Here is a 27,509-nt window from a genome sequence, read left to right as displayed (position 1 = left end):
ACCTCTGAGACATCCTGAATCAGAAATAGTTCCCATTGTCATATCCATGAAGTAATTTCCAGAACTGAGAAAAAGAATTCCTTACCTCAGAGTCCTCCTCATCTGAAAATAAACCTTTGTGAGTCTTTGTTTCCGACGAGAGCTTGAGATTTTTGCTGGAAGGTAGCATAACCTTTGTTGAAAAGAAACAATTAAAGAATTAACAAACCAGAAACCTGGAAATAAGGGTTCATTCACTCACTTGTTCAGGAGATGCACTGACTCTCTGCTAGGTAAGGTCCCAGGCCACGCACCAGAGGAATGAAAACATCATGGCCGTTGGCCGCACATCAGGTGCATATAAAGAATTAATGCAGAAAGAGAAGCACCATGGAAAAGGATTTAAAAATTGGTATATGTTAGGGAAGAAGGAAGCAGCAGTCCTTGTAAAGTAAATTTCTCAGGACAGATGGGACCTAGACATGGGCCATGGTTCGAGCAAGGACATTCTGGGCAGAGGGAACCATCAAAGAAAAAAACCAGGTAAAGCAGAGGGCTCCTCTAGGGGCGTCAGTGTGGAACGACTGCCCACAGCGTGCAGAGCACAAACGGGATGTGTATAGCTGGAGCCGGGGTAGCAGCCTGCTGAGTTCTGAATGCTGGCACCCAGGTGGATGGCAGCAGCAAGGCCAGGGTTTCATAGGAACACATGACAAGAGATGTGCTTCAGCAAGAGGACAGATCGAGCTGTGCAGGATAGCAAGGGAAGCGACAGGAGCGAGCAGGGCTTCAAGACTGAGGTGGACGCAGCCCTCTAGCCAAAGACAGGTCAATCTGAGCATCAAAAAAACAACGACGTTAATGGATTATAAGATAATGAATGGAGAATCCATGATTCTATAATGATACTAAAAAGACAAGAAAGAAGGGGGAGAGAAAGCTCTTCTGTTCAGAAGAATCGCAGCTAATCCACACAGGAGGAATGACAGAAGTAAAGCAATGTTCTTTTGCACATGATAATGCGTCCATCTAACACACCCATTAAACCACTTGGGAAGGTAAAACCCAGTAACCGCTTACTCTAGGCGGTAGCAGTTACTTGGGTGTTTGCTGTATTCTTTCAACACTCTACACATCTGAAGTTCACCGTACATTTGCAAGGAAGCAATAACTCCCTGTGGGTTCCAGATGAATTAACAAAATGCCCCACAGATTCACACCGAAGTTCAGTCTTCCCTCCTGCTCACCTTTGTTTCTGCTCTTGCTTTGTTTCCATCTGTCTGATTCACAGTAGCTTCTGGCAAAGCCACTGTTCTTTCTTTGAACAGATCTCCTTCTTCATCGTCAAAGATACCGGCAGTGGACTCGACTTTGTCTTTAGAAAGAAACCACGGCGTAAAGTTACACAAAGTCAGAAATCCCACCACAGAATTCCACGATGAAAACAACTTCGCTCTCAAAGAATAAACAGAACAAGCATGTTACTGCTCGATTAGTTACAGAAGAAATATTAAGTGGACCAGCTGGAATTTTTCACAGAGCATGAGAGCTGCTCCAGTGAAACACACAGGGCAGACAGCTTCACTATCTCCTGCATCCTCTCCAAGCAGCGGCACGCGCTTCAAGGGGTCTGGACTGGCCTAAGAGGCAGAGAGGGACCTACGGAAAGATCATTGGCAAGTCAACCGCTCTAGGAATCTGAGAAGTGAGGGCTGGCTTCTGCTACCCAGGTTCAATCCTTGGGCAGAAAACCAAGATCCCACAAGCTGCACAGCCAAGAAAAAAAAAAAAAGCCAGGGACTTCCCCGAAGATCTAGGGGTAAAGAATGCTCCTACCAATGCAGGGGACACGGGTTCTGTCTCTGGTCCGGGAACATCCCACACGCTTCAGGACAACTGAGCCTGTGCTCCCAAGAGCCTGTGCACCCAACAAGAGAAGCCACCCAACGAGAAGCCCACACACCGCTCCCCACAACTAGGGAAAGGCCACGAGCAGCAAGGAAGATCCAGCACAGCCGTAAATAAATACTTCTTTAAAAGCACCGAACTACACAGAATCAAATAATGAAACATGCCCCATAATTCCACCTGCCCACCCAAACGGGAAGGCCAGCAGGAAGAGTTTGATGCACATACTTCTAATTTCCACAAAAGATATAGTAACATGTTAACTCTAGCAATTCACAAACATGGCTCTAAATAACATCATTAAAAAAAAATCTTATGATTTGCAATTTTCCTTCCAAATACCTAGGGTGTAATATCTTACCATGTCAACACAGATAAACTTCCATTTTTTCACAGCTTCACAAAATTCCACTAAATGGAAGGACCGTAGTTTGCCCCACTGGTGACTATGTGGGTGGTTTTCAACCTTTCGCAACCACAAGCACCGCGTCACTGAATGAGGTGTGAGGTGTGTGTCCCTGAAATGAGGGCACTGGTTCCTGAATGTCCCAGGAGAGCAGCAGGCCCAGCAGAGTGGCGCCCACTTACCTGGGATTCCAAATGAGTTAATGACACGAGTGAGACGCCTTCCAAGCCCCGGGAAGCAGTACAGCCTTTACTCACTGTCCTCTCAGTCAGCCTAGATGTGAGCGTATCACGTGTCCAGTCTGCACGCTTTTTAAAACCAGGCCATTACTTCCCTTGCATTTCTGCTGCTATCCTTACTCCACACTTATTGCTGGAAAATAAGCTAAAGTCGAACAGCCTGCTTCTCGATGCATCCTGGTCCACGTCCTTAGGAGAAAGAGCTCTTTGCTCAGGTAGCTGGAAACTGTGTGCACCTCAGCAGTGTCTACCTTTCTCTTCCGGAAAACAAACCAGTGAATCAAACCCTCTGCCACTCCAAGTGCAACAAACGGACCAGTGATCTCTGCCCACCAGGGAGCCTGTTAGAAACGGAGACTCAAGGGCCCCACCCTAAATCCACTGAACTGGAATCTGCATTTTTACAACAGTCCTGGGAGAGCCATCTGCTCATTAAATAACTGATTCAGAGGAGTGACTTCAGGAATGCAATGGCTGAGATTTGAGGGGTGAAGAAAGGACAGTGCCAAAGCGGTAAAGGGGCCAAAAACTCCATCACAGAAGAGAAAAGCCAAGGTCACCTGGAACTGGATACCTGGCATAGATGGTCTGTTCACATACAGTTTACTAAGGACGCCGGAAGAAAGCACAATTAAAACTGTCTTGGTAACTGAGAAGGTCCAAGCTAGAATCCTGATCATAGTAGAGGGGAGCAGCTTTTTCTCCCTCTGAGGAAGACAATCCTAGTAATTAGTTTCTAAAGAGGAAAAGCTCGGTCCATAACAGAGAGACTGTCGAGGCTCCGTAACCGACTCGAGATGAGACGCCCCTGACAGAAACGCTTGAGAAGGGACTCTCGCACTGTACGAGAGCTGAGGAACCAGAGGAACTTCATGCCTTTTAGGTCAACATTCTTCATCCAGCTACCTTCCCGGAAACACAGGCTGGAGCAGTACCTGTCTTGGGAGGTTTGCTACGGGATGCCGAGAAAAAGTCATCGTCATCGTCGTCATCATCGAAGAGGCCAGCCGACGCTGGGACGTACGCGCTTTTCCCTGGAGGGGGCCGCTCGTGCTTCTGGGGCTCCCTCGGTGCCGGGGCAGAGGTGGCACCAAACACATCAGTATCCCCTGTGGGTGGAAGGACAGGACAGACCAGCTGCGAGCCACTGTGGGTGGGCTTCCTGACTTCACAGAAAGAAAAAAAACAGTTCCACCACCAGAACTTGTAGTTCCGATTCATCCACAAACTAACAGGCCCCAACAACGTGCATCCTTTACTGATACAGATCGTCCCACAGTGGGAAACCAACTGATCACCCAGACTGGAAAAACCCAAGGCTGCTGGTTTCTAAGGGAACAGGAGCTAACACAGGTGAGTGAGCTCTCTGTGGATGCCCTCTGAAGGTCTTCCTGCTCTCCTCCCTAGTCAGCTCTTGGAAGAGGACAGTATTAAAAACACAAAACTACAGTATGTAGTTATCAAAAACAAACTCTGAGTTATGATACCTAAAAATACAGAAACAGCTCCTGCCGGGATTTTCTTTCCAGGTTTAGAAGATGAAGATGCTAAAATGAGAAAGAGAGAGAGAACATTTCAACAAAGAAAGCAACCTTCCTTGCTAAACGCAACTTCCTAAAATATGTACAGCACAACACAGAGCTAACAGGAGACTCAAAAGCTAACTTTTCCTCACAGAGCCATTCACAAGTTCCTTAGTATTATCTTCTCTACAGACGCCATGACTTTTCTCTTGGTATTAAACCAATCTAGGCCGTGACTCCCATGGAAGATCACGGACCCTGGACAATCACAGTGGGGCTGGCGGCCGAGGCCAAGGAGATGCAGAGCACAGATGGGGAAGGCGGGAGCAGAGCAAGCAGGGCTCAACAGTTCTGACTCCATCCATCCCGTTTATGAGAACATGCAAGTAAAAAACGAGCAGCAAAGTATCTGAGACGTCAGTGCCCAAAACGAAGACAGTAACAGGAAAGCGGGAAAGCAGGCAAGTCACAGATGCCAAAAAGTGGAGAGTAGGAACCTCAAGACAATCAGGTCAGCCAGCACCATAGCAGTCCAAAATCTGATGACTTCTGGCCTGGGGAGACCAGGTCACTTAAAATAACTCATTCCCAATTCTCAAGACTATCATAGACCTAACGGATTTTAAGTTTTTTAATAGCATATGTGTGCTTAAAAATGTCACAAATTATTCTAATGTACACTGGGCTAAGGCAGTACTGGTCTCCAATTTAGATGCAGAATTGCAGAAATGTTTCTTTGAACTGAACTTGATTAAATTAAGATGTCCTCAACAGTGCCAGAATGCTTTCCCTGGTTGACTTTTTCTGCTTTCTCTATGAAAGAGACAAAATTGTGATATGGGTTTACAAATGGTACTTTTTTGTTTTTGCAAGACACGAATTAGTGCAAATGAACCGCTTTTAACTAGATGAAGGCGAACGTAACAGCTTCCTGCCTAACAAAGTTTGGGGATAACTTCAAGGGCTCCATCTCCTGACAGGAAGGAACCAGTTCTGGAAATCTATAACGAAGAAGCACAGTCAGCCTCAATCCACGCTCACCTTCATTAACAGGGGTTCGAGCTCCCCGATCCTGAGGGGCTTCTGCAAAGAGGTCACTCTGCTTATAATAAAACAACACAGTTCAAAAACAGCACAGGAAAACGGAGCTGTATTTCAAGATTTCTAAAGAAAAGTGTCTTATAAAGTTTAAAAAATACACATCTACTGTCTTGACAGAAAATCAATTCCAAAGTGAAGACTATGATGAAATCAGACCCTGAAACAGTTTAGGTCTTATTGTTATTATTCAACCGCTAAGTCATGTCCAGCTCTTTGTGACCACATGGACTGTAGCCCCTCCAGGATCCTCTGTCCATGGGATTTTCCAGGCAAAGATACTGAAGTGGGTTGCCATTTCCTTCTCCAGGGTATCTTCCTGGACCAAGAATCAAACCCACATCTCCTGCATTGGCAGGCAGATTCTTTACCACCGAGCCATCATGGAAGCCCAATTTAGTCTATAGAGAAATTAAATACAAACATGTAAGAATATGATAAAAGACGTTAAGAAACAACCACTTAAGCAGTAAATGTAAATTTTTCACTACTAACACTCTCACATCCTCTCCCTACTTAACAAAGGCATCAAGATACAGTATTTCCTCACTTTGTGACCCTTAGTTCAAAATCTCCTAAAATATGAAAGTAGAAGCAACTTCCAACTAAAAAGCCATTGTTTCCTTACTAAAGGAACTGAAAGTTCTTTCTTCCTTGCAAACCCATGACACAGCTATGGAGAGCTTCACTGATTACCACGGGCTTACCTCCTCATCCTCATCATCAAAAAGTCCCTTCCCTCCACTGAACAGGCCGCCTCTAGAACCAAACGGCGAGAAGTCTTCATCTGTCAGCTTCGGGGGTGCGAATAAGTTATCTTCTTCATCTAGCAAACAGAAGGGAATGCTGTGCATGGAGAATTAAAGATGGGTTTGGAACTCCAGTTCTGGGGATTAACATTACAATACCTCCACAACCGGCAGGGAGTTTATCTAACCATATGTAATAAGCACTATTTGAATGCTGGTGGTCTGAGGGCCTTCAGACAAAAACCCATCGAATTCCTTAAAAGGTTCTTTGGGTTCCCACTCTCAAGTCTGTTAAGCGTCTGGAGCAGAGTGAACTCTGCAGGCGATCCCTTTCATCTCATTTCTTCTGAAGCAAGTATATGCTTCAGTTGCCATCAAGACCTATCCCACCAGAATTTGAGCGACAGAAGGGTAGACTGAGGGGAGATGAGACTGACACAGCCCCAAGTGGAAATACAATGGACATTGCTGCTGAACGTGAAAGGGCCTGATATGATATTCCTTACTGAAAACAAATGCTAGCAATCCCTAGTTTATAAATGTCTAGAAAGACAGCTAATGGTCCCTGTAAAATCCAGTAAATCAAACCTTTAAAGCATTTTTAACCCACACTCACTTCTCCCCACACCCCCAAAAGCATGCTGTTAAATCCTTTCTAAAAGTGAACGGAGACAGATCTCATTTGTCAGCTTTAAAAGAGGCATTTTAATGAATTACGGAAGCGATATTCCCCTTCCTGAGTCAAGAGCCTCCTAAAGAAGAGGATCAAGGGGAAAGACCTACCATCTGAGGGAGTTTTCCTTTCCTTCTTCTCTTTCAACGTCTTCTGAGGTTTTGCTTCCCCTGGGGATAAGGCTTGAAGAATATTTCACAGTTTAGTAACACTCAGTCTACTCTACTGAAGCTTCATGCACATCCGCCACCCTCACAATTCTTAAGATGAGAGCAAGACATTCAACTTTGTGTGTCTGCTCCACCAGAGCACCCACTCAGCGCCCTACCCAGAGAAGACACTCAGAAGTGCCTCTTTTTAAGGCAGAAGGGTCCAGCTATCACAGCAGGTCACACACATACCAGGATTGCACTTGCTGAAAGATTTCTTCTGATATCTTTCCACTTTGTTAAACCACTAGAAAATATTATATGCTACATTGTTAGTCAAAATAAAATACAGGAGTAAATACTAAGCCAGGGATTTTTAATCCGGGGCCGATGGTTCTCTCCGTTATTCATTAATCCCCTGAAACTTCATATATAGATGTGTGTATGTGCATTTTTCCTGGGGAAGGGGGCAGTCCAGTGTTTACTTATCAGAGAATCTATGAAGCAAACCTGGTAAGAACTGCAATTTATGCTTTTCATGCCTTAGTAATTAAACAGGAAACCCACCTCAGGGCAGCCCAGAGAGGGGTCCCGATGGCCCACCGCCCTGTGAGTGCCTCTCAGAGGCAGCGATGTACCTGTGCGCTCCCCTTCCATCCTGCTCGAGGCGTCCCCTTTGATCCGAGCTGCCAGTTCATCAGCAAATGATGTAGGCCTGCTTCTTTTCTACAGCCAGGGAAGACCGAAGGAATCACTTGTTTGTACTATTTTTTGTGACTAACTAGTAGTTTATTTGGGGACACCTAACATAACTATCCAAACAATGGCAAAGAAGGTGACTGATGAGAAGATATGTTTTCACTAAATAAATGTAAACATATGCACCCTATAACAGATCACCTGAGAAAGAGGACTCAGTGTTCCTTCAAAGGGAGATGCTCTCTATTTTTTTTTAATACTTCAACTTTAAAACTCGAAGATCTAGACAAGAAAAATACCACAAGGTCCTTGGGGGAGGAGTGTTAGGATCTTGAAACTCTGAATGTGAATATATATTGAATGATCTAACTAGTAAAATCTTAATATTTGGAGAAGAAAGTGGTACTTGTTTGGCAATGTGGGATGCTCAACTATTATTCCGAAAGTGAAAATGAATTACTGAGCAAAGTGATGAAGTGAAAGGTGAGATGATGCGAAACAAGACGGTTACAAATATAAATGACAATGAAAGGAATGAATCCTAGGGGTTGTTTCTGAACCCTCGCCTGGTGATGGCAAGTAAAGCCTTTCTTACAGGCCTAGAGTTTTCTTCCATGTCTTCAACATCTTCCTCCTCCTTCTCAGAGTCAGCAAAAATGTCGCAACCATCATCATCCTCTTCTTCATCACTCATCGTTGCAATGTGCTAAAAGCATAAACCATCGGATTAAAAGTATCAGATACGGGCATCAAGCTCAAAAAGATACTACCACTCAGCTTTAGACTTCTTCAAAACGGAACAACAAATAATGCAGCAAGAGTTCCGAAGCAGTAAATGTGCTGGAGCAAATCATACACGAGACTTATTTTCTGTGCAACAGCAAAAAATGAAATATTAAAAATGTCCCACCACTAGCCTAAAAAATCCCATGGACAGAGGAGCCTGGTGTGCTGCAGTCCACGGGGTCACTAGAGTCGGACGCGACTGAGCGACTTCACTTTCACTTTTCACTTTCATGCATTGGAGAAGGAAACAGCAACCCACTGCAGTGTTCTTGCCTGGAGAATCCCAGGGACGGGGAAGCCTGGTGGGCTGCCGTCTCTGGGGTCGCACAGAGTCAGACACGACTGAAGCAACTTAGCAGCCGCAGCAGCAGCATACTTACTTATGTTCATTTCTCTGCTGCTGCTGCTGCTACGTCGCTTCAGTCGTGTCCGACTCTGTGCGACCCCAGAGACGGCAGCCCACCAGGCTTCCCCGTCCCTGGGATTTTCCAGGCAAAAGTACTGGAGTGGGATGCCATTGCCTTCTCCGAAGTAAGTATACTACTATCTTAACAAAAATATTAATAGTTAAAAAGAATTAGCTGTAACAACTGGAGAGACACCCAAGGCGGTCCAAGCGACAAAGCAGGGAATGATAAACCCAGAATGAACTCGCTGCCCCCGACACACGCCACTGCTACGGACACGGGCATATCTGTGAAAGCGAAGGACAGCACTTGGAAATAATCTACTTTCAGATAACACCAGTTACCTCTAGACAGTGTAAAGATATGAAGAATAAATGACTCAAACAATCTTATGTGTTAAGTTCTAATTTTTACAAAGGTAGCCATTGTATATAAAAACTGTTTGGTTTTTTTAATTTTTTAACATTTAAATCAATAAACTGTGCCAATCACTATGCTTAGATCACTTTTTCAACTAATTTAATCCTTTGAACTCTGAGGTTGGCAATGGCACACGAAACAAGTCTAGTTTCAACAATACAAATAGCTGCACTAGTGCTTCTAAATCACCGTATTATTGGAAAACTGTCGGAATTTAAAGTGCTGTCCTTTGCTTTTACAAATATGTCCATGTTTGTAGCAATGGTGTGTGTCAGAGGGTAGTGAATCTTAATAGTAAACTGCGTAAAAATACACACTCTCTCCAGGAGGACCGACTATTACAATCATAAAGATAAGCCACATTTGTGACACACGGCAGTGAAAAACAAAAGTAACATCAAAAGGTGCTGAATCTTTCATTGATAGTTGGAAATTTTTGTGGAAAAATTTTTTCTCAATTAGGAAAGCGAAATACAAACTGGAATCATCTCAATGTACTGCTGAACATGTTCTACGGCAGAAAAATCATACGTAATTCCAGTGCTGATGAGTCTCAATATACTGCTGAACATATTCTACGGCAGAAAAGTCATACATAATTCCAGTGCTGATGAATCTCAATATACTGCTGAACATGTTCTACAGCAGAAAACATCATACGTAATTCCAGTGCTGATGAGATTCTGGGAAATCATTACGCGCCATCTGTTAATCTGCAATGTCTCTTAAACAGTAGTATCAAGTAGTATTAGATCACCTAATTTCTAAGAAAAGAGGTCAGAGGCAAAGGGTTTTTAGGAATGAAAACTCTGAATGTAGTATTATCTCAAAAATAAAAATCTTAAAACTATTTCCCATACACATTTAGAGACTACAACAGTACCATGCTGCTGCTGCTGCTAAGTCACTTCAGTCGTGTCCGACTCTATGCGACCCCATAGACGGGAGCCCACCAGGCTCCCCCGTCCCTGGGATTCTCCAGGCAAGAACACTGGAGTGGGTTGCCATTTCCTTCTCCAATGCATGAAAGTGAAAAGTGAAAGTGAAGTCGCTCAGTCGTGCCCGACTCTTTGCGACCCCATGGACTGCAGCCCACCAGGCTCCTCCATCCATGGGATTTTCCAGGCAAGAGTACTGGAGTGGGGTGCCATTGCCTTCTCCAACGACAGTACCATACATGTATGCTAAATACATAAGCTTACAAAACAACTCACAAAGACGATTTAAAACGACAAAGAAATCCTTGTGATGAAATTCATATGAAAATTTCAATACGGGTAATTGGGCTATTTAGAGGCTCTGTTTCTCAATTTTTTTTTTTTACTTCTTTGTTGTCCAGGAAAAATGAAGAAAATATAAAGTAAAATTGAGAATATACAAGGAAGTAGCCTAAAAACATTAAAATTTGAAGCAAACATGAATATCTATAAATATGAATAAATCCTTACTTTCCCGTAAGTCATTCAAAAGTAATTTTAATATAGATTTATTATACATGCTATGCTTAAATTAAAATTTAAAAGTCACTTCAATAGATGCATCTTACCCGGTTTTGATCATTGTCACTATGATTGGCAAAATCTTCATCTGACTCCTTTTTGGGGAGAAAAGAAAGGTGTTATTAACACTGGCTCCACTTGGAAGTACAGAAATGATGTCGTGTCTAAGTCTCTAGGGCAGCCACCACTGACTGGTTTCTGAACTGACTGCTGATCACCTGAAGCATCAAGGTGCAGATGAGGTGGAGAGTTGGCAATATCACCAAGGGCTACTCCAGTTACATATCACTTCTGTAATTCTTTTAAACCTCTCCGACAATGTACTCATATCAATCTGCCCCATCATTTCTAACCTTTGGATTAAGAGTTGCACATGTAATTAACTAACTTATCAAAAGCTAGTTTGCATTGGTTTGCGTTGGTTTGCATTCTCTATTTTCCTTCTAAGTAAAACCACTGCTTCATCAGGCCCAAGAAGGGAACATCAGTATTTAATACAAGCCATTAGGTAAAGAGTTGCTTCATGGCTAAAAGCGAAGGGTTTATTTAGCTACTGACAGTCAGTGAAAGCAAGGCTGTTTCACGAAGTTCATTTCCTCCTATCAGGTGTTCTGAGGGGAGGGCTGGAGGCAGGAGGAAAGGAAACCGATTGTGCAAACAGAGGAGCAGCAGCGGGGAGGAGCACGCTACAAAACTGTCGCCTTTGAGAAAGCAACATTCAGGAACGATCCTCTGGAGAGTTCCTACCCTTTGCAGTAACACATATTCCACTTAAAGGAACAATGCCAGGTACAACAGGCGTCAAGGCCAAGGCCCGCAGACTCTGAGGCCTCAGAGAACAGGGAGTCGGATCAGGCTCTTTGGGTGTGAAGATGCCAGAGGTCGCAGTAAAGCTAACATTTAAGTGGACGCTTTCAGCAAGCTTCTGGTCTAGAAGGTTTTAGAGTAAACAAAGTTTTAAATATGGACTTTTCTCCTAGAATTACTCAAAGATAGAACTTACTCAAAGACTGTATCTCAGGCAGAGATTCCACCAAACTAAGCTGTCCCCCTCAAAACACATTGGTAAGAAGAGGGTTTGGTGGGGAGGCAGGAGGGAGGGTAACGGTTAAGGTAATGTAAAGGTTAAAGCAGTTTTCTGTGGTTTTGTACACAGGAAAAAAAGGAACTTCCCATCCCAAGGAAAAGACTTGAGAACATGGCTTCTATTGCTATTAAGAGATTGTTGTAAACAAATTGCTAATTCGTGAATATGTTATTTACTGAGCCTGCTAAACCCACCGTAAGTTTCCTGCCCACTATGACCTGGACACACCTGCAAGCCCTTACCTCTTCCTCGTTCTCTTCTTCACTGTCTGCGATACTCCCACGATCACTGCCTACTGAACCTTCTGGTTAGAAGAAAGATAAAGGTTATAGCCAATATTCATAAGGAAACATTCTTAATTTCTTCTCAAGATCACAAACCGCCATACATCAACATCAAAAGATTTTGATAAAACCATCCATACTCATTCATTGGAATTAAAGTGTCTTCACTATAGTGAGGAATGGAATATTTACATAGGCTCAAAGTATTTCCCCACGTGATATTTATTAGTTACAAAAAAATATATTAGTTACAAAGGAAAAAACTGGCTTATACTCTCTGACGATGTCACGGTTGTGAAAAGCAAAAAGAGGCTGAGAAATGGTATCAAACCAAAAGACCAGAGAGATCTGACAACTACATGCAGTGAGGAGACTGGATTTTGAGCCAGAGAAAAAGACTGCAGAGGCCATTACTGGGACAACTGGAAAAATGGGAGTATGACTGAGGACTAGCTAGTATTAAATCCAGTAAAATCCCCTAACTTTGGTAATCATACTTTTTGCTACTGTTGTTGGAGACCTGTCAATTGGTGACTTTATTTCATATAAAAGTTACTAGGGGAAGAGGTCAAAAAGTCAAGTATACTTGACTTGAACACTCTTGCCAAGTCTCACAAGATGCAACCACTTGGATTAATTTTTTCCATTAATAAGCAGGATATAAAAACTAAAAGTCTCACATCAAAGCCCCATACATACATCCAACCAAGATGACAGATGGGCAAATGAATATTCAGAATGTGCAACGAAGTAAGAGAAAGTTCCTTTTCTTCAGATCAGATCAGATCAGTCGCTCAATCGTGTCCAACTCTTTGCAACCCCATGAATTGCAGCACGCCAGGCCTCCCTGTCCATCACCAACTCCTGGAGTTCACCCAGACGTCCATCAAGTCAGTGATGCCATCCAGCCATCTCATCCTCTGTCGTCCCCTTCTCCTCTTGCCCCCAATCCCTCCCAGCATCAGAGTCTTTTCCAATGAGTCAACTCTTCGCATGAGGTGGCCAAAGTACTGGAGTTTCAGCTTCAGCATCATTCCTTCCAAAGAAATCCCAGGGCTGATCTCCTTCAGAATGGACTGGTTGGATCTCCTTGCGGTCCAAGGGACTCTCAAGGGTCCTCTCCAACACCACAGTTCAAAAGCATCAATTCTTCAGCACTCAGCCGTCTTCACAGTCCAACTCTCACATCCATACATGACCACAGGAAAAACCATAGCCTTGACTAGACGGACCTTTGTTGGCAAAGTAATGTCTCTTATACTTAGAAATACACAAAGAAATACAGCTGTCCCTCAAGGGATAGGTTCCAGGACCCCCTTTCCCCAACAGACACACACAAAGACACCAAGATGGCATAGTGTCCACATATAACCCACATCCTTCTCCTGTAACAACCTTAACTCGTCTCCACGTTACTTGTAACACCTAATACAATGTAAACACTATGTAAACAGTTGCCTGTGCAGCATGGCAGCTATTTGCTTTTAGGACTTTCTGTAATTTTTTATTCCCAAATATTTTCTATCCAAGTTGGTTAAATACATAGATGCAAAACCCATGGAGATGAACTGCCAACCATATACATGAGTAAGGTGGCATGATGTCTCCTAAGTAGGTTCAGGAGAAAGTAATACTATATATAGAGAGGGAGAATGATACACGAATATGGCGAAGTATTCACAAATGGAAACCTGGGTAAAGGGTATGTGAGAGTTCCGTGTCCTAGTCTTATAACTTTAAGACTTTAAAGTGAAGTTTGAAATTATTTTTAAATAAAAAGTTAAGCTATAAATGTTAAAAGCAACAAAAGTATGCAGTGCAAAAGTGTACCTTCACTAGAAAGCTCTCCAAGACCAACATCTTCCTGCTCCATGAACAGCTTTGACCCAATTAAATAAGGTAAAGGGGCGGTCAATGTACAGATCCTGTGAACAATGGAAGGGAACAGGCAGTTAAATACTTAAGTTGAAAATCAAATTAGGTATTCCATTTGGCATCCTCTTCCATCTGACTACCCCAAAAAAGTTACATAATAAAAGAGGATAAGAAACACAGCAGGATTTTTTTTTCAATCACTAATTTTAAAAAAGTTAAATCCTAGGTAAAGATAGAAAAGTAAAGCTGATTCATAAAGACTTTCCCTTCTCAAGTGCCTAATTATATTAACAAAAATGGCAAAGGCTTGTAGAAAGTTTACCAGCAGTAACTGAACAAAGAAAGGGGCACAACCTCATAGCAACATGCCCCAGAGGAGGAGGACCAAGGAAAGAAACTGGAAATCCTGACAAGCTTTGATGATGGTGACCTATCTTCCTCCCCTGAAAAGCAACTTGGTGAACAAAAATCAACCAATCAACGACCCTTGAGAACGAAGTCCTAAATGTGGAGAAGCACACGGAGGAAATAACACAAATAGTCAGTGGGTAGTGGGGTGTGTGGACAAACAGGGCAGAAGGCACTAAGGGAGGGAACGGAGTAGGCCGCCTCCACGCTGCGTCGGGCAGAGGCAGGAGCACAGGCAGAAGGCACGGGCTGGACAGAGAGAGACAGCTATTTACCGAGGACTGTCAGCCATCTACAGGGCAAGTATCTACGGTCAACATAATTAACTAAAGGAATGTTTCCAACAGACTGATAAGAACCTATCTAGGAGAGGGAGGGGGAAAAAAAAAAACCCAAAGAAAATAATAATAATGCCCCTCAGAGGTTCACGTGGTAGAATTTAGAGAAGTGAAGTTGGTAAAATAAGATCAGAAGATCAAACAACAGAATAAAATGAAGTAGACTATCTACAGGTACATGTTAGAGATTCTTCCATTTCAGGCCATTACAAACATCAAAAATTTAGAGCCAAGAAAGCACTCCACCCTGGAGGCATGGTCCTTTGGCTTTAACAACTCTTCCCTATTAAAAAGACACTGGGAAAAGAAGAGAACAGTTCTGTCCTTGGAAAATGACAGAAAGTTTGGGAAGGTTCATGTAAAGGTCAAAGATACAGCAAAAACTAATTTAGTGCAAAGAAATCAAAGTGCTAATTGGGCTGACTGTTCAGTGACTCAGAAGGCTTGTTCCCATGTCTTTCTGTAACAGAAAAACTGGTGAGAGACTTGCAAGGAGGAAATGTGACCCAGGCAATACATTTCCCAAGGTCTGCTGTGTGAGTTAGTCACTCAGTCGTGTCCAATTCATTGCAACTCCATGGACTGTAGCCCACCAGGTCTGTCCACGAATTCTCCAGGCAAGAATACTGGAGTGGGTGACCATGCCCTCCTTCAGGGGATCTTCCCAACCCAGGGACTGAACCCTGGTCTCCTGCACTGCAGGCAGATTCTTTACTGCGTGAGCCACCAGGGAAGCCCTGCTGCTAAATCCCTACAGTGAAAAGGCAAGACAACGACAGCATATCAGGGTTAAAGGACCAGCCCCAGCTCGGCAGGGTTAGCTCTAACTGGAAGAGAAACGTGCGGTGAATACACGATCAGAAGAGACTGGTTTTGCAGCATGCGCCAATTCACAAAGCACTGCTGTGTCACAAGCACTCAAAATCAGTAAGGCGACCTCTTGTGTTTACTACTGAGCCAACCTGAGAGAAAGTAACAGTAAAGCAGTAAGTACCTGCCAGGCCAATAATCTCTTCATGAACACTCACAGCGGTTTTATTCATACTGGCTAAAACCTGGAACAACCCACATGTCTTTTAACACTTCTGAGGTCCCTCTTTGTGCAAGCTACAGAATGTCCATTTCCCAACAACCCCTGCCTCTCATGAGCCTCCTCATCCTTCGAAACCCAATTCAAATCTCATCTTCACCCTACTTTCTCCAGGCAGAAGTCAAAACATCTATGATGGTGACTTTTGTAACTGCCGCCTTTCTCTGGCCATCTGGTATGGTTATGACAAGCATCTTGAGAGTAGGAATGAAGCCCTGCATCTCTGTACTCCCCCAACTTGGCACGCTAGTACCCAGTAAGTGCTCAATCGATGCTCCTGAACAGCACCTTCTGACTGATGGAGTCAACATGAGAGCGATAAGTGGCACCGTCACTTCTTACAGCTGAAGGCCCCATCTTAACAATTCTGCGCCCAAGGACCCAGATCACAACAGGTGTAACAGTGAGTATTGCAGTTGAGTGTCTTTACCTTTGGCTCAAGGATCAATTCCAGCCGCTCATTAGCATCATCTTCTTCAGAGTCTGAGTTTCCCGCTTTTATATCTAGTTGCTCAAACGCACTGTCCAACACCTGTAAACCGTAGTTCACGGCCTCCTGGACTTTAGGAATCAGATCTACTTCTTTCTGTTCCCGGGTCTTTTCCTAGAAAAAGTAATTTTTAGTAAGATCTCCAGTATATTGATACCACCCTAATAAAACACTGGGAATGTTCACTGAAGCCTAGACTCATGCTCAAAAACAAACAAAACCAAAAAAACTTAATTAAAAATGTTGTTCTTAATCATTTACAGCGTTAAAATGTCGAAAGTCAAAGATTTTGCTGAATGCCTCAGCACCGACTTTGGAGTGTTAAGTCCCAAATGTGTCTATGCACTGAACACGCACCAAACTACAGAAGGTTCTGGAACTCCAGGTTCATCATTCACAAAAACGAAAGCACAACGGTGGGATGGAGCAGCCTCTGTAGACCATGTAAAAGCGCCCGAGAACAACGAACAGCACAGCACAAGACATCAAGGGCACCTTCCCTCCCTGCTTCCGAAGGAACAAAGGGCCTAGGGTTTTAGCTTGGCCATGACTGTACCCACTAACCTTGGTCAATGGTCCTTAGGACAATTTCGGAGGTTAAGACTTAGAAGAAAATACTCCAGGCAGAGTCGTTATTTTTCAATTACAGTTAAAAAAATAACTGGACGATTACAGTTTATAAACTTGTTTCAAACCGAGAGAGAGTCGGTTTCATCTCTAACCTATCCTGTACGTCACCCTGGAACAATGCCCCCCACCTCGACAGAACTTTGTACACAACACCAACCTCCTGAAAATATCCCACCCATCTCCACTTCCTGGAACAGCAGTGCTCACACACTCAACTGTGTCATCAGTTGCAGGAAGTATTGCAGAATATATTTAGTGTCATTTCCTCTCCTCACAAATATTCTGCAAGCTGACATATAATTACAGAAACAAACCATACAGTTTTCCCTTTTTCTGCCACACCACGTGGGATCTTCGTTCCCCAACCTGCGCCCCTACCCTGGGTCAGTGGCGTCTTGAGCACTGGACCCTGCAAGTTCCCATACACTGCTGCTTTGAAAGCCAAGGGAAAACTGAGGAGTGCTTGATACTTCTACCCCAAGTGCAGAAGTCTTCTAATTCACTTTTTCGTTTTGGCTGCATCTTTTTTGCACTCTGGTACGTTTGATTCTAAGTTAAACAGCTAACATGGTACCAAGTGTGCAAAAACATGCTTGTGGATTTTTTAAAGACAATTCACTAAATAGCTATCACTTTAAACTGAATCTTGACTTGGTCTAACCAGATATTACTACACTTAAAACAGTTTAGCAAATCTATTAAAAATAAAATTTTTTTAATAAATTTTTAAAGGCTAGAAACAGGCAAAACTGTAGCTGGTTGCTAGTACCCTTTCTTAGTCTACACGTTCATAAGTGACAAGTAGCATGGCTTTCTTCTTACTTTCATTCTTAAACTGGTAGTAATAAGCAGCAGCACAGTCCTGAAATGACAGGGATACACAATCTTCAGAGAACTCACCACCTACTGCCCAGTATGGCCCGTTTTGGTTTTTTTTTTTAGTAACCCTCAAGGTAAAAAAGGTTTTTACATTTTTAAAGGAGGAAGGGGAAGGGACAGGAGAGGAAGAAAAGAAGAAAAAGAAGCAAAGGATAGAAATCAATGCAGCCAGCAAACAAAATATTTCTTACCTGGTCCTTTACAGAAAATCTCTACCCACCTCTGCTCTACTCTTAAGCCAGCAATCAGGAACTTAATCTACACATTTCTTAATACAATGAATTTCAGAAACAAACAAGTTCAATTGTTGAGCTGTCAAAACCAGCTTCTCCCATTTCTCCCAAAGTCCATCTCCCTGCCCCACTCTCCCTCCAGCAGCCGTACCATAAATCACTACTTTTCTTCTCTAAAGGAGCCCAAGAGAAGAGTAATTCAAAGCAAGTACCTGTTCTGGTTTTTCCGCCTCAGTCTTGAGCACCGGCTCCTCCACCTCCTCGTCATATACACGCTAAACACAGAAGCAAGGTTCAGCTTTTAGTCAAAACAGCGTTTGGAATCAATCACGATGTAAGAATTCAATATACAATTTAAAAAGACAAAGACAAGAAGAAATGATTATTCAAGAAATGGCTGAGGCCAAGCAGAGAAGAGTAGACAACTTGCCCAAAATTAAGTTTAAAGAAAAGACACAAAAGACTAGGAAACATGAAAACAAAACAAAACCTTCAATCTCATGGTTGACCACAGTCACAAAATTAACAAGAAACCAGAGTTCACATGTTCTCGTTTAATCTAACCCAACGCTGGCAGAGCACTGGCGCAGGCCCTCGACGTGCGGCTCTGAGCGTGTCAAGTGGCAAAACTTACCCACCAGGTGTAAGAGCTTTCACATTTATACAGTAGAAACCATGAAGCTAAGTTACTTTTATCCTGTTGCTTAGAATGGTTGATACATTTTTATTACCTCATCTATAAGAAAACAGGCCAAGCCCACCAATGATGTGTCAGAAGACCGGTCGTGGGACTCGCCCACACAGCTTGGGCAGGCGGCTTCTCTTTTCTAATACAGAGCCATCGTTCTGGCAACTCATTGTCATTTTTTTTAACTATTTATTGTTGCCTAAACTCCCAAAGCAAAACATTCTCATTATAAATAGTGCAGTGATGAGAATGCTCTAGAATTAGACACTAGTAATGGTCACAAAACTCTAAGAACACACTAACATCTACTGCCTTCTATACTTTTAAAAGGGTGTATTTTATAGTGTGTAAACCCTATGTCAAATAAAATTACAATGTCAATATAAAGATAGTTGCAGAAGAGATATATTTAAAAATAATTCCATCCCTGCCTCCAACCTCATCCTCAGAATAATTAAGTTTGGTGTGTGCTCCTCTTTGTTTCCCAAGGCTCTTACACAAATTTATACGGACATAGGCACACATTCAGTTTTCTGCCCTTCCAGCTTTGAAACAAAACTGCATTCATATGACACGTATCCTTCTGCCCCACTTTTTCACTTGATATTCTCATAAACCACTTTCTAGGTCAACGCATATAGATTTGACTCAATTGTTTTTATATCTACATAATATTTTATGGTATGAAGTTGACTATAGTTAGTTCAAGAATTCTCTATTACAGAACATTAAGGACATTTCCAGTTTTTGCTAGTGCAAACCAGCTACTATAAATATGTACTAAGTTCTTAGGCCATGGATCATTTATTTCTACAGGCTTCTCAAAAACAGGATTGCGAAGCCAAAGGACAAAACTCTGGTTTACTCTTCAGAGCTTCTTCTAGATCTCAGTGTGGAACAACTCTCACTGCCATGGCAACACACCCCAGTGCCCACTTCCCGGACCTTCGCCAGCAATGGAATGAGGTCGCCCATCTTTTCAAAATAACTATCAATCTGATTAGACAATGTTATTTTCAAATGTTCATATCTTCTAACCCAAGGTCAATCTGATTAAACGGTGTTATTTTTAAATGTTCACATATTCCAACCCAAGAATTCTACTTCTTGAAATTTGGTTCCAAGAAAAATAAATACAAGCAGTCAGATGCTCATGGCATCAGATTTACATTCAAAATCACAAACACCAAATCTGTAACTCTCTGCAATTCCAATCAAAATACTAGTAGACTTTTCTGGGGAAATTAGCAAGATAATCCTCAAATTCACAGAAGTAAAAAAGCCAAGGATAACTATGAAAATTATGAATAAAGAGAAGTCACAGAGATTTGCCCTATTAAGTCTTACTAGAAATCTCCGGTATTTAAGATTGTGACACTTACTACAGCAGATAAAGATAATAAAAGACAGAGGTAAGAGGCAGACGCACAGTCCCACGTGAGCCTATTTATATTTACAAGAACACACAGTCACACGTATGTCACTGACGGAAAGACCTACACGATAAAAGTTACCTTATATGGAAAAGAAACAAAGGAGACCCCCAGCTCATACTACACACACACGTACCGATACACGCCCAAAGACTATATACATACTCTCCACGTAAGAAGAGTAAAGAGACGGCAAAACAAACGAGCCCACACCCAAAGTATTTACAGCTGAGGAAAAAAATATTAACATCTGTTAATATAAGGCAGTGCACATTATTAGCATTTGTGGTTATTATCTGTTCTTTCCTACATACACAAAATATTTTATCTTAAAAAGTTTTGTATGGGGGATTGTTAAATAATGGTAGCCATAAAATGAAATAGAAACAGAAATTAAGTTCAGTAAATCTTACAGATGTGTTAAAATGCTTATAAAATAATATGCTAACATGAAGAAAAAGGCAGGCTGCAAATACATACATATAGACAAGGTTAAAGTTATGCACATACATATGATTAGAAAAAAATATGCCAACGTGTTGAGTGGCTGGTTAATTTGGGGTGGTAGAATTATAGTTGACTTCTGTAGCTTAAATTTTTTCACATTTTAATACTTTTTATACATATTTATCTCTCCTACTATAAGTGTCCATTATTCTTACAACAACAAAGGGAAAAACTTAAAGTCCAATGTCTGCATGGGAATGAACTTGGAATATACATGTCAAAATCTTGAGAGGCTCTTCTTTAGTATCTGAAATTTCATATGCTGTTTCTTTTTCCATATTAAAAAAAAATCATTCTACAAAGACGAGAAATTAGGGGAGTAATTTTCAAAGGCATGAACAAAAAATGGCAAATAAATCTTAAAATTGAGACTTTAAGACAAGACAGCTGCCAAGGTCACTTCAGACTTTAAATAGCAAGACCATTTAACTTAAAAGACTGAGCTTCAAGCTTAGGTCTGAACAGCATCAATACCCTCCTTTTCCTCCTGCCTGTCATTAAAAACACCTCACGAGACATCAGCAGGCTTCCGAAAGCCAACATGGCATCTGGGAAACCAGCCAGCAAGCACACAAAACCCGTGGGGGCTTCTAAGGGTGGGCAGGACCACGCGTCTCAAGTACTCAGTTCACAAGCAGGTAAACAATGCTGACTCACCTCACCCTTCAGACTGAACTCATAGCTTCATGGGTTGCTCAATCATTTTAAAATCAGGTAGCCATTCACACAACTGTCAAATATCTTTGATATTTCTACTTGAAGAATCTTTTCCTCATTTGGGGAGATGAGGTAAGAGGTGAAGGTGAGGAATTAAGAGAAAAATCTGACAAGGGGCTGAGATTTCCTCCCACGTTATACACAGCCATGGTCCTCTTTACTTTTATGATCTCTCATTAATTCATGCAAATATTCACTGAGTCTCTATGTATCAGGCTCACGGTGAACCCAAAGAACATAACACTTAGTAAAAATGTGGGGCTTGATTTAGTAGAGAAGTTTAACACATCAAACCATATCGATAGATGTAGAATTACAGTCATAGGAAGTGCTATGAAAGAAGTCGTTAATTAGGTCACTCAAGGTTTCAGGACAAAATTCCTAAAGGAACAGATTAATGAAGCTGCAAGAACTGTATTCCCTACCAATAAGGCACTGATGCACTGGCCACTGCTAATCAGCATTTCTCCTCCTTCAGAGTCCCCTCGTGAGCCTTTACTAAAGGTACTGATTTTTCTTGCCCTAAAAAGTCTTGATTGCTTTTCAGTTTCACTAACTCTATAATGCAGTTTGCAATCTACTAGCTGCCTCTGAGGTCAGTTACTAAAACCTAAAAACCTATTACTTGGTGTATTTTTCCAATAAACTACCATGAAACCAAATAGCACCATCATTTAAGACCGAATTGTAATACATGAGTCCTGATGTCAGGGTTTGAAGAAAACATTTGCAAAGCCAAATCACTGCCAAATGTATTATCAGCAGGTAGATTCCTCCAGTTTTATTAAGCGTTAGCCATCCTTTTAACAACATGACGCTCTACCACAAATGGAAAGAACATGTAACACGTGGCATTACAGGGAAGTCTGGAAACCAGTTCGACTTGGCAGTGGCCACAAGCACATCTAGAGCGAAATTTGGCCGCAGACTGGAAGCAGAAGAAGCACAAGACAAAGGAGACAGAGAGATGGATGTAGGGAATCCAAGGAGCGAACAGAAATCATGAACTATTACCAAAAAATAACCAACAAAACCAAAAGTAAACAAAAAAACCTCCCACAAAAATTAGATTATCAGAAACTCAGAATCTAAGAAAACTTGGAAAGAAAAGAAGAGCTGGGGAAAGAGAAGACCTGAAGGTTATTATTCAGAGAAAGAAGCTTATAATGCCCGTTTCCCCCAAAGTGCCAGTCAGGACCAAGCCAGTATCAATGTGCTACAGGCACACCAGGTACAAAAGGCGGCTCCCAATTCTCCTCCTTGCCCCCTCTAGGGCTGCAAGGCTGACTGCTGAGAAGAGCTAAGCACCTGATCCAGCGAGAAAGGTACAGAATGAGAGCAACAGATATAGTGAAAAGGACACAGGATTCAGCGCGATGAAAAACTAATAGGACCACACACACACTACTAAAGCGGAGACGAGAGTCCTGTAGACTGCCTCTCCCAACAGGAACATGCTCAGGACCAAGCACGGACGTTCTGCGCAGATGACCAGAAAATGATTACAGATTTAACTAGAAGATCGGCTATATCTTCAGTTACAGGCAAAGAGATATTTAAAACCTTTATTCAGATCTTATTTTACACACAGGTTCCCCCAAAATCCCAGTAGTGGCATTTCAACCTCAGTTACTAAAAATGTACAAACATGCTGTGTAAGATATCTGCAGGACAATATTTAGTCTCCTCTTAACAATCCTAAATCTTTGTATAATCTTGCAATTTTCAAAATCATTTTTATTACTTTGTATCTAACAGTCTCAGGAGATAGCCTAATTTAATAATCCTCTTTTCACAGTATAACTAACACTGATACTTAGAAAGTTAGTCACTCTATGAGAAACACAGGTCAGCTTAACTAAGCTTCCTCTCCATCTTCTAGAATAATCTCCCCTACAGTCATGGAGCTCCAGCCACATTTTATTCTTTTTTATTCTGGAATAACACTATTACAGAAAATTGTGATGTTCTCTAAGAGGGGGCTCTAGTTTATCTACGTGTTCCTAGAATCTAAAACTTTGAAACTTGATAAACCGACAAAATTGCACTTGGGTTAAAGTGCAACAATCTGTTTAGAGTTGATTTTATGACACAGCTTCAGCCAGCATAACAAAGCATTAGTTCAGAATAGTCCAAGTAGACACACACATGCTTTTAATATAACTTAACAGAACATAATGCATACAATTAATAACATGCTGGTGCCAGAGGACCAGACCAGGTGTATGGCTTTCCTTATAGAGGATAACAAGGCTTGTTGGAGGGCCATGCAATTCACCAAAACTGCTGACAACTCCAGAATTAACAATGGATGAAAACATTGGAATATCAGGAAATTTTTATCATTAGGTTTTCTCAAAGGCTTGAAAAAACAGGTAAACTTTACTAATAAAAAGGGAGGGAACATCAATTACCAAGAAGTACTACTTACATCAAAATTTAAGAGAACCTAACAATAGGTCACTTAATATCAATGACTACAGCTCCTTCTAACAGTATTATTTGTTTAAAAATCGGATGTCACTAAGTAACTCACGTTTTCAATGAACTGGGTATTAGACAGCATAAGGAACTCATTGAAGACATTATGCAGGCGGCAATCTGTGGCTTTAGTCTCCCGAATTAGTCCATCCACCTGTTTCTTGATTTCATGAGTCCTAGAGATAGTCTGTTGTGAAAATTCCTGTAGAAACTGTAGTAGCTATTTAAAAAAGAAACACATACAGTAGTGTCAATATGCATCTATTACACGCATCTATTCTGCACATCAAAACAGAGAAGCAGCCACTTCCTTTCACCTTGGTGTGTGTGCGTGCTGGAATGGGAAAGGGATGCTGCTTTTGACAGTACCAAGACCAAGCAGCACAGAAAAACATTGAGAAAGCTCGTCAGAACAGTGGCAGTGAGTCAATGGACACTTCCTGTCTCGTCTCCGGAGAAATTTTAAAGTGCTGTTTGGTTGTCATTCTTCAGGGATCACAGACGAGAGGCAAAATAACAAAGCACTACTCATCCAAAACTGCTACGCAAATGGGACTTTGGAATCACGGCTCTGAGCTTGTCGGGCCCCAGGCGTAAGGTGTCTTACTCAACGATATTCATATACTGGTTTGTCTCCCACCCCACTCAGTCCAGGTCTCAACGGGGAGTCGCCTATGAGGCGCCACTGTAAGCCTGCGGCGTGGTGGAAGCCTAACTCTCAGGATGGAGCCGGCGCCTGGCTGAAAAAACCAAACAAGGAAGAGACCACCCTGCGATGGGCGGCAGTAAGTCAACCGGCCGGCATCCGCCCAAGTGCCTGAGGACTGCCGCCAGGAAGTTTTCGAGAGCAAGAAGGGATGTTATTTAGTCCACGAGAGCCAGAGCGGGATCGACTGGGTGGAGAGGGGCTGGGACTGATGTCCTCCGCTCGCAGGCCGCGCATCACCCCCAGACGGCCCGCCCTCCCCTCCCGTCCCGGGTCCCGCCTCTCACGCCCGCGTCGGCCGCCAGCGACCAGCTCTGGCTGCTCCTGCGGATCTCCTCCACCGACCAGGGACGCTCCCACACGGGCTCGGACGCCGGCGCTCGCTCCTGGTCGGGGGTGGTCCGGTTCATCTGCAGCGGGAAGGACGAGAAGAGGGGCTGAGCTCCGGGGAGGCGGCGGACGCGGCCCAGCCCCAACCCAGAGCGCCGCCCTCACCATCCCGGCTGTGCAGTTTGGTGGGCTCCGAAGCCGCAGGACCGCACCCGCCGAGCCCCCAAAGTCTCCGGAAGCCTAGCCCCCAGCAGTGCGGCCCTGGCACGTGACCAGCCTCACGTGACCAGAGCGCCCCGTGACCTGCCCCTCACGTGACCGGATGTGGGGCGTGCCGCCGAAGGGAGGCTGCGCCAGCTGGCTGCGGGTGAGTCACGTGCATGGATCTAGCCATGATCCCACAGAAGGAGCTAAGAGAAAAGGAGAAAGGCAGATGTATGATATCACTTACATGCAGAAACTGTATGTGAAACGACACAAATGAACTGTATGTGAAACAGAGTCGCAAATGCAGAGAACAAACTGGTGGTTGTCAAAGGGGTAGGGGGTCAGGGGAGGAATGGATTGGGAGTTTGGGGTTAGCAGATGCAAACTATTACAGATTTAACGGATAAACGACGCGGTCCTAGGAAACTATATTCAATATCCTGTGGTAACTCGTAATGGAAAAGAATATGAAAAAGAATGTATATGTGTATAACCCTCACTCTGGTGTACAGCAGAAATTAAAACACTGTAAGTCAACTATACTTTAATAATTTTTTTAATCTGTTTCACTTTAGAAAAGAAAAACAAAACAAAACAAAACAGGAAGACTGCGGAAGCCAGGGGGCGCTGAAGGGGTGCATGAGTCAAGTTGAACTTCAGCTGAAGGGCCCGAGTGGCAGGCGCGTAATTAGTCCGGAAGTACGCAGGGAACCAGATGTGTTCAGAGGGGAGCCAAAAGGATCTTGGAAAACCCATCCAAAGAGCTTTAAACGTCCGGAGATGTGTGCAGAAGAGCTCGCAGCTGCTGCGCCTCTTCCTTGCTACATCTCCGCTTACTGTCACTGGATCAGCACACAGAAACACAGATTTACTGGAGATTGATCTATCTCGTTATCCTCCTGCTTTTAAGGACATGCGCGGTTTCAACTCACTGGGTAGGGCCTCCTTAAAATCCTTTACTCCCTAAATCCTTTACTCCGTAGGCAATGCCCTCAGATTCAAGTCCAAATTTCTCGTATGACAGGCAAAATCCATTTGTAATCTGACCCCTGCCTGTGAATCCATTCTCAGCTTTCCCGGCTTCCCAGGAGCGCTCAGTGATTCAGCTGCTCTGCCTCACACTTCCCCGAAGGTCCATCTGCAGAGACCTTCTTCTGCCAGACCAACTTACCTTTTAAAATGAAGATTCCAATTTCTTTCCATTCCTATGTGCCCATGGGCAAGTTATTTAATCCTTGTCAGTTACCTGTCTTTCAGGAATGTGGTGTTAAATGTGGTAAATGTGGTATTTGTGAAGTACCAGGGTGCCTGCCATACTGTAAGCATTAAACGTAGCTCTTCCCGTGTTTTCTATGCCCTTTGTTTATCAAACTCTTGCCCTATGTTTTGTGTTTGCCTTGAGTGAAGACTTCCCTGATTACCCCAAGGATAGTTTTGAGTGCCCCTCCTCAGTTATTTGGGTGGGGCTTACCTCCTAGCTCAGTTCCTAAAGAATCTGCCTGCAATGCAGGAGACCCGGGTTCTATCCCCGATTGGGAAGATCCCCTGGGGAAGGAAATGGCAACCTACTCCAATATTCCAGCCTAGAAAATCCCATGGAGGGGGAGTCTGGCAGGCTACAGTCCATGAGGTCACAAGAGTCAGATACAACTTAGTGACTAAACCACCACCACCACCTCAGTTATTTTCTACAAGTTTGCACAAATATCCAGGCTTCGCTGGTGGTTCAGAGAGTAAGCAATCTGCCTGTAATGCGGGAGAGCCTGGTTCCATCTCTGGATTGGGACGATCCCCTGGAGAAGGGAATGGTCACCCACCCCACTATTCGTGCCTGGAGAATTCATGACAGGGGAGCCTGGTGGGCTGCAGTCCATGTCCCGAAGAGTCGGACATGACTGAGAAACTAACACCGTCACACTTTTCCCAAATATTCATCATAGAGTATCACATTATATTATGTTTTATAATGTCTCATGTATAATAATATATAGCATGTTTGAAGTACTAAGAATTTACTACTTTATACATACTACTTCATTTAATTCTCACAATGACTGTGTGAAGCAGGTACTCTGATGCTTGCATCATAGTTGAGGAAATAAGAGGCACAGAGAGGTTAAGTGACTTAGACAAAGCAGTAAACAAGCGGTGCCTGGAGCCACGCTATCAGCCACTTCGTTGCTCCATAGCTAGTCTTACTTTCTTGAAGCAACTTCACTTTTAAGTTGCATCTACCAACCTCCTGGCCATTCCTTCACATTCATTTAAAATATTTTTAATAAATAAAACCGCTTTAGAATTTGGTTGGTAAAACTGGGCCGAGCCAATTACCAAACTTACATCTCCTCTGACATCATCATGGACAACTTCAGTGGGCACGTGGGTAAGCTTGGCCTCAATGTACCTTAATCTGCATTCCAATTCTCAGAGCCCCTCAATTACCCACACCCTGGACCTTATCAAATGAAACTGCTGACTTCTCACTGTGGACTGTAACAGAGCTGCCTCTTAAACTTCCAAGTCCCTCTGTTATTCCCTGGTCTTTTCTCAACTAACCCAAGTCTCTCAATGCCCCACCATGCCATTTCACC

General features: G+C 43.0%; 1 protein-coding gene and 1 long non-coding RNA gene across 2 annotated transcripts in view; one reads left to right on the top strand and one right to left on the bottom strand.

The window, feature by feature from the left end:
- Positions 1 to 24,981, bottom strand: part of WASHC2A (WASH complex subunit 2A) — a 44,933-nt gene extending 19,952 nt beyond the window's left edge. Inside the window, 18 exon segments of the mRNA NM_001205767.2 lie at positions 86 to 172; positions 1,227 to 1,354; positions 3,468 to 3,641; positions 4,020 to 4,079; positions 5,097 to 5,154; positions 5,861 to 5,979; positions 6,686 to 6,757; positions 7,363 to 7,450; positions 8,019 to 8,129; positions 10,583 to 10,630; positions 11,865 to 11,926; positions 13,737 to 13,810; positions 13,812 to 13,831; positions 16,048 to 16,221; positions 18,062 to 18,124; positions 23,731 to 23,895; positions 24,669 to 24,791; positions 24,877 to 24,981. Coding sequence (NP_001192696.1) covers positions 86 to 172; positions 1,227 to 1,354; positions 3,468 to 3,641; positions 4,020 to 4,079; positions 5,097 to 5,154; positions 5,861 to 5,979; positions 6,686 to 6,757; positions 7,363 to 7,450; positions 8,019 to 8,129; positions 10,583 to 10,630; positions 11,865 to 11,926; positions 13,737 to 13,810; positions 13,812 to 13,831; positions 16,048 to 16,221; positions 18,062 to 18,124; positions 23,731 to 23,895; positions 24,669 to 24,791; positions 24,877 to 24,879 — 1,629 coding nt within the window. The 5' untranslated portion in view covers positions 24,880 to 24,981.
- Positions 24,982 to 25,084: 103 nt separating this feature from the next.
- Positions 25,085 to 26,269, top strand: LOC100848205 (uncharacterized). Its single transcript, XR_009493284.1, has 2 exons — positions 25,085 to 25,198; positions 25,494 to 26,269. It is a non-coding gene; the product is annotated as an uncharacterized lncRNA (long non-coding RNA).
- The last annotated feature ends 1,240 nt before the right edge of the window (positions 26,270 to 27,509 follow it).

The sequence above is a fragment of the Bos taurus genome, chromosome 28 (genome assembly GCF_002263795.3).
Source record: "Bos taurus isolate L1 Dominette 01449 registration number 42190680 breed Hereford chromosome 28, ARS-UCD2.0, whole genome shotgun sequence".
Lineage (NCBI taxonomy): Eukaryota > Metazoa > Chordata > Mammalia > Artiodactyla > Bovidae > Bos > Bos taurus.
This window is presented reverse-complemented; position numbering and strand designations above follow the sequence as displayed.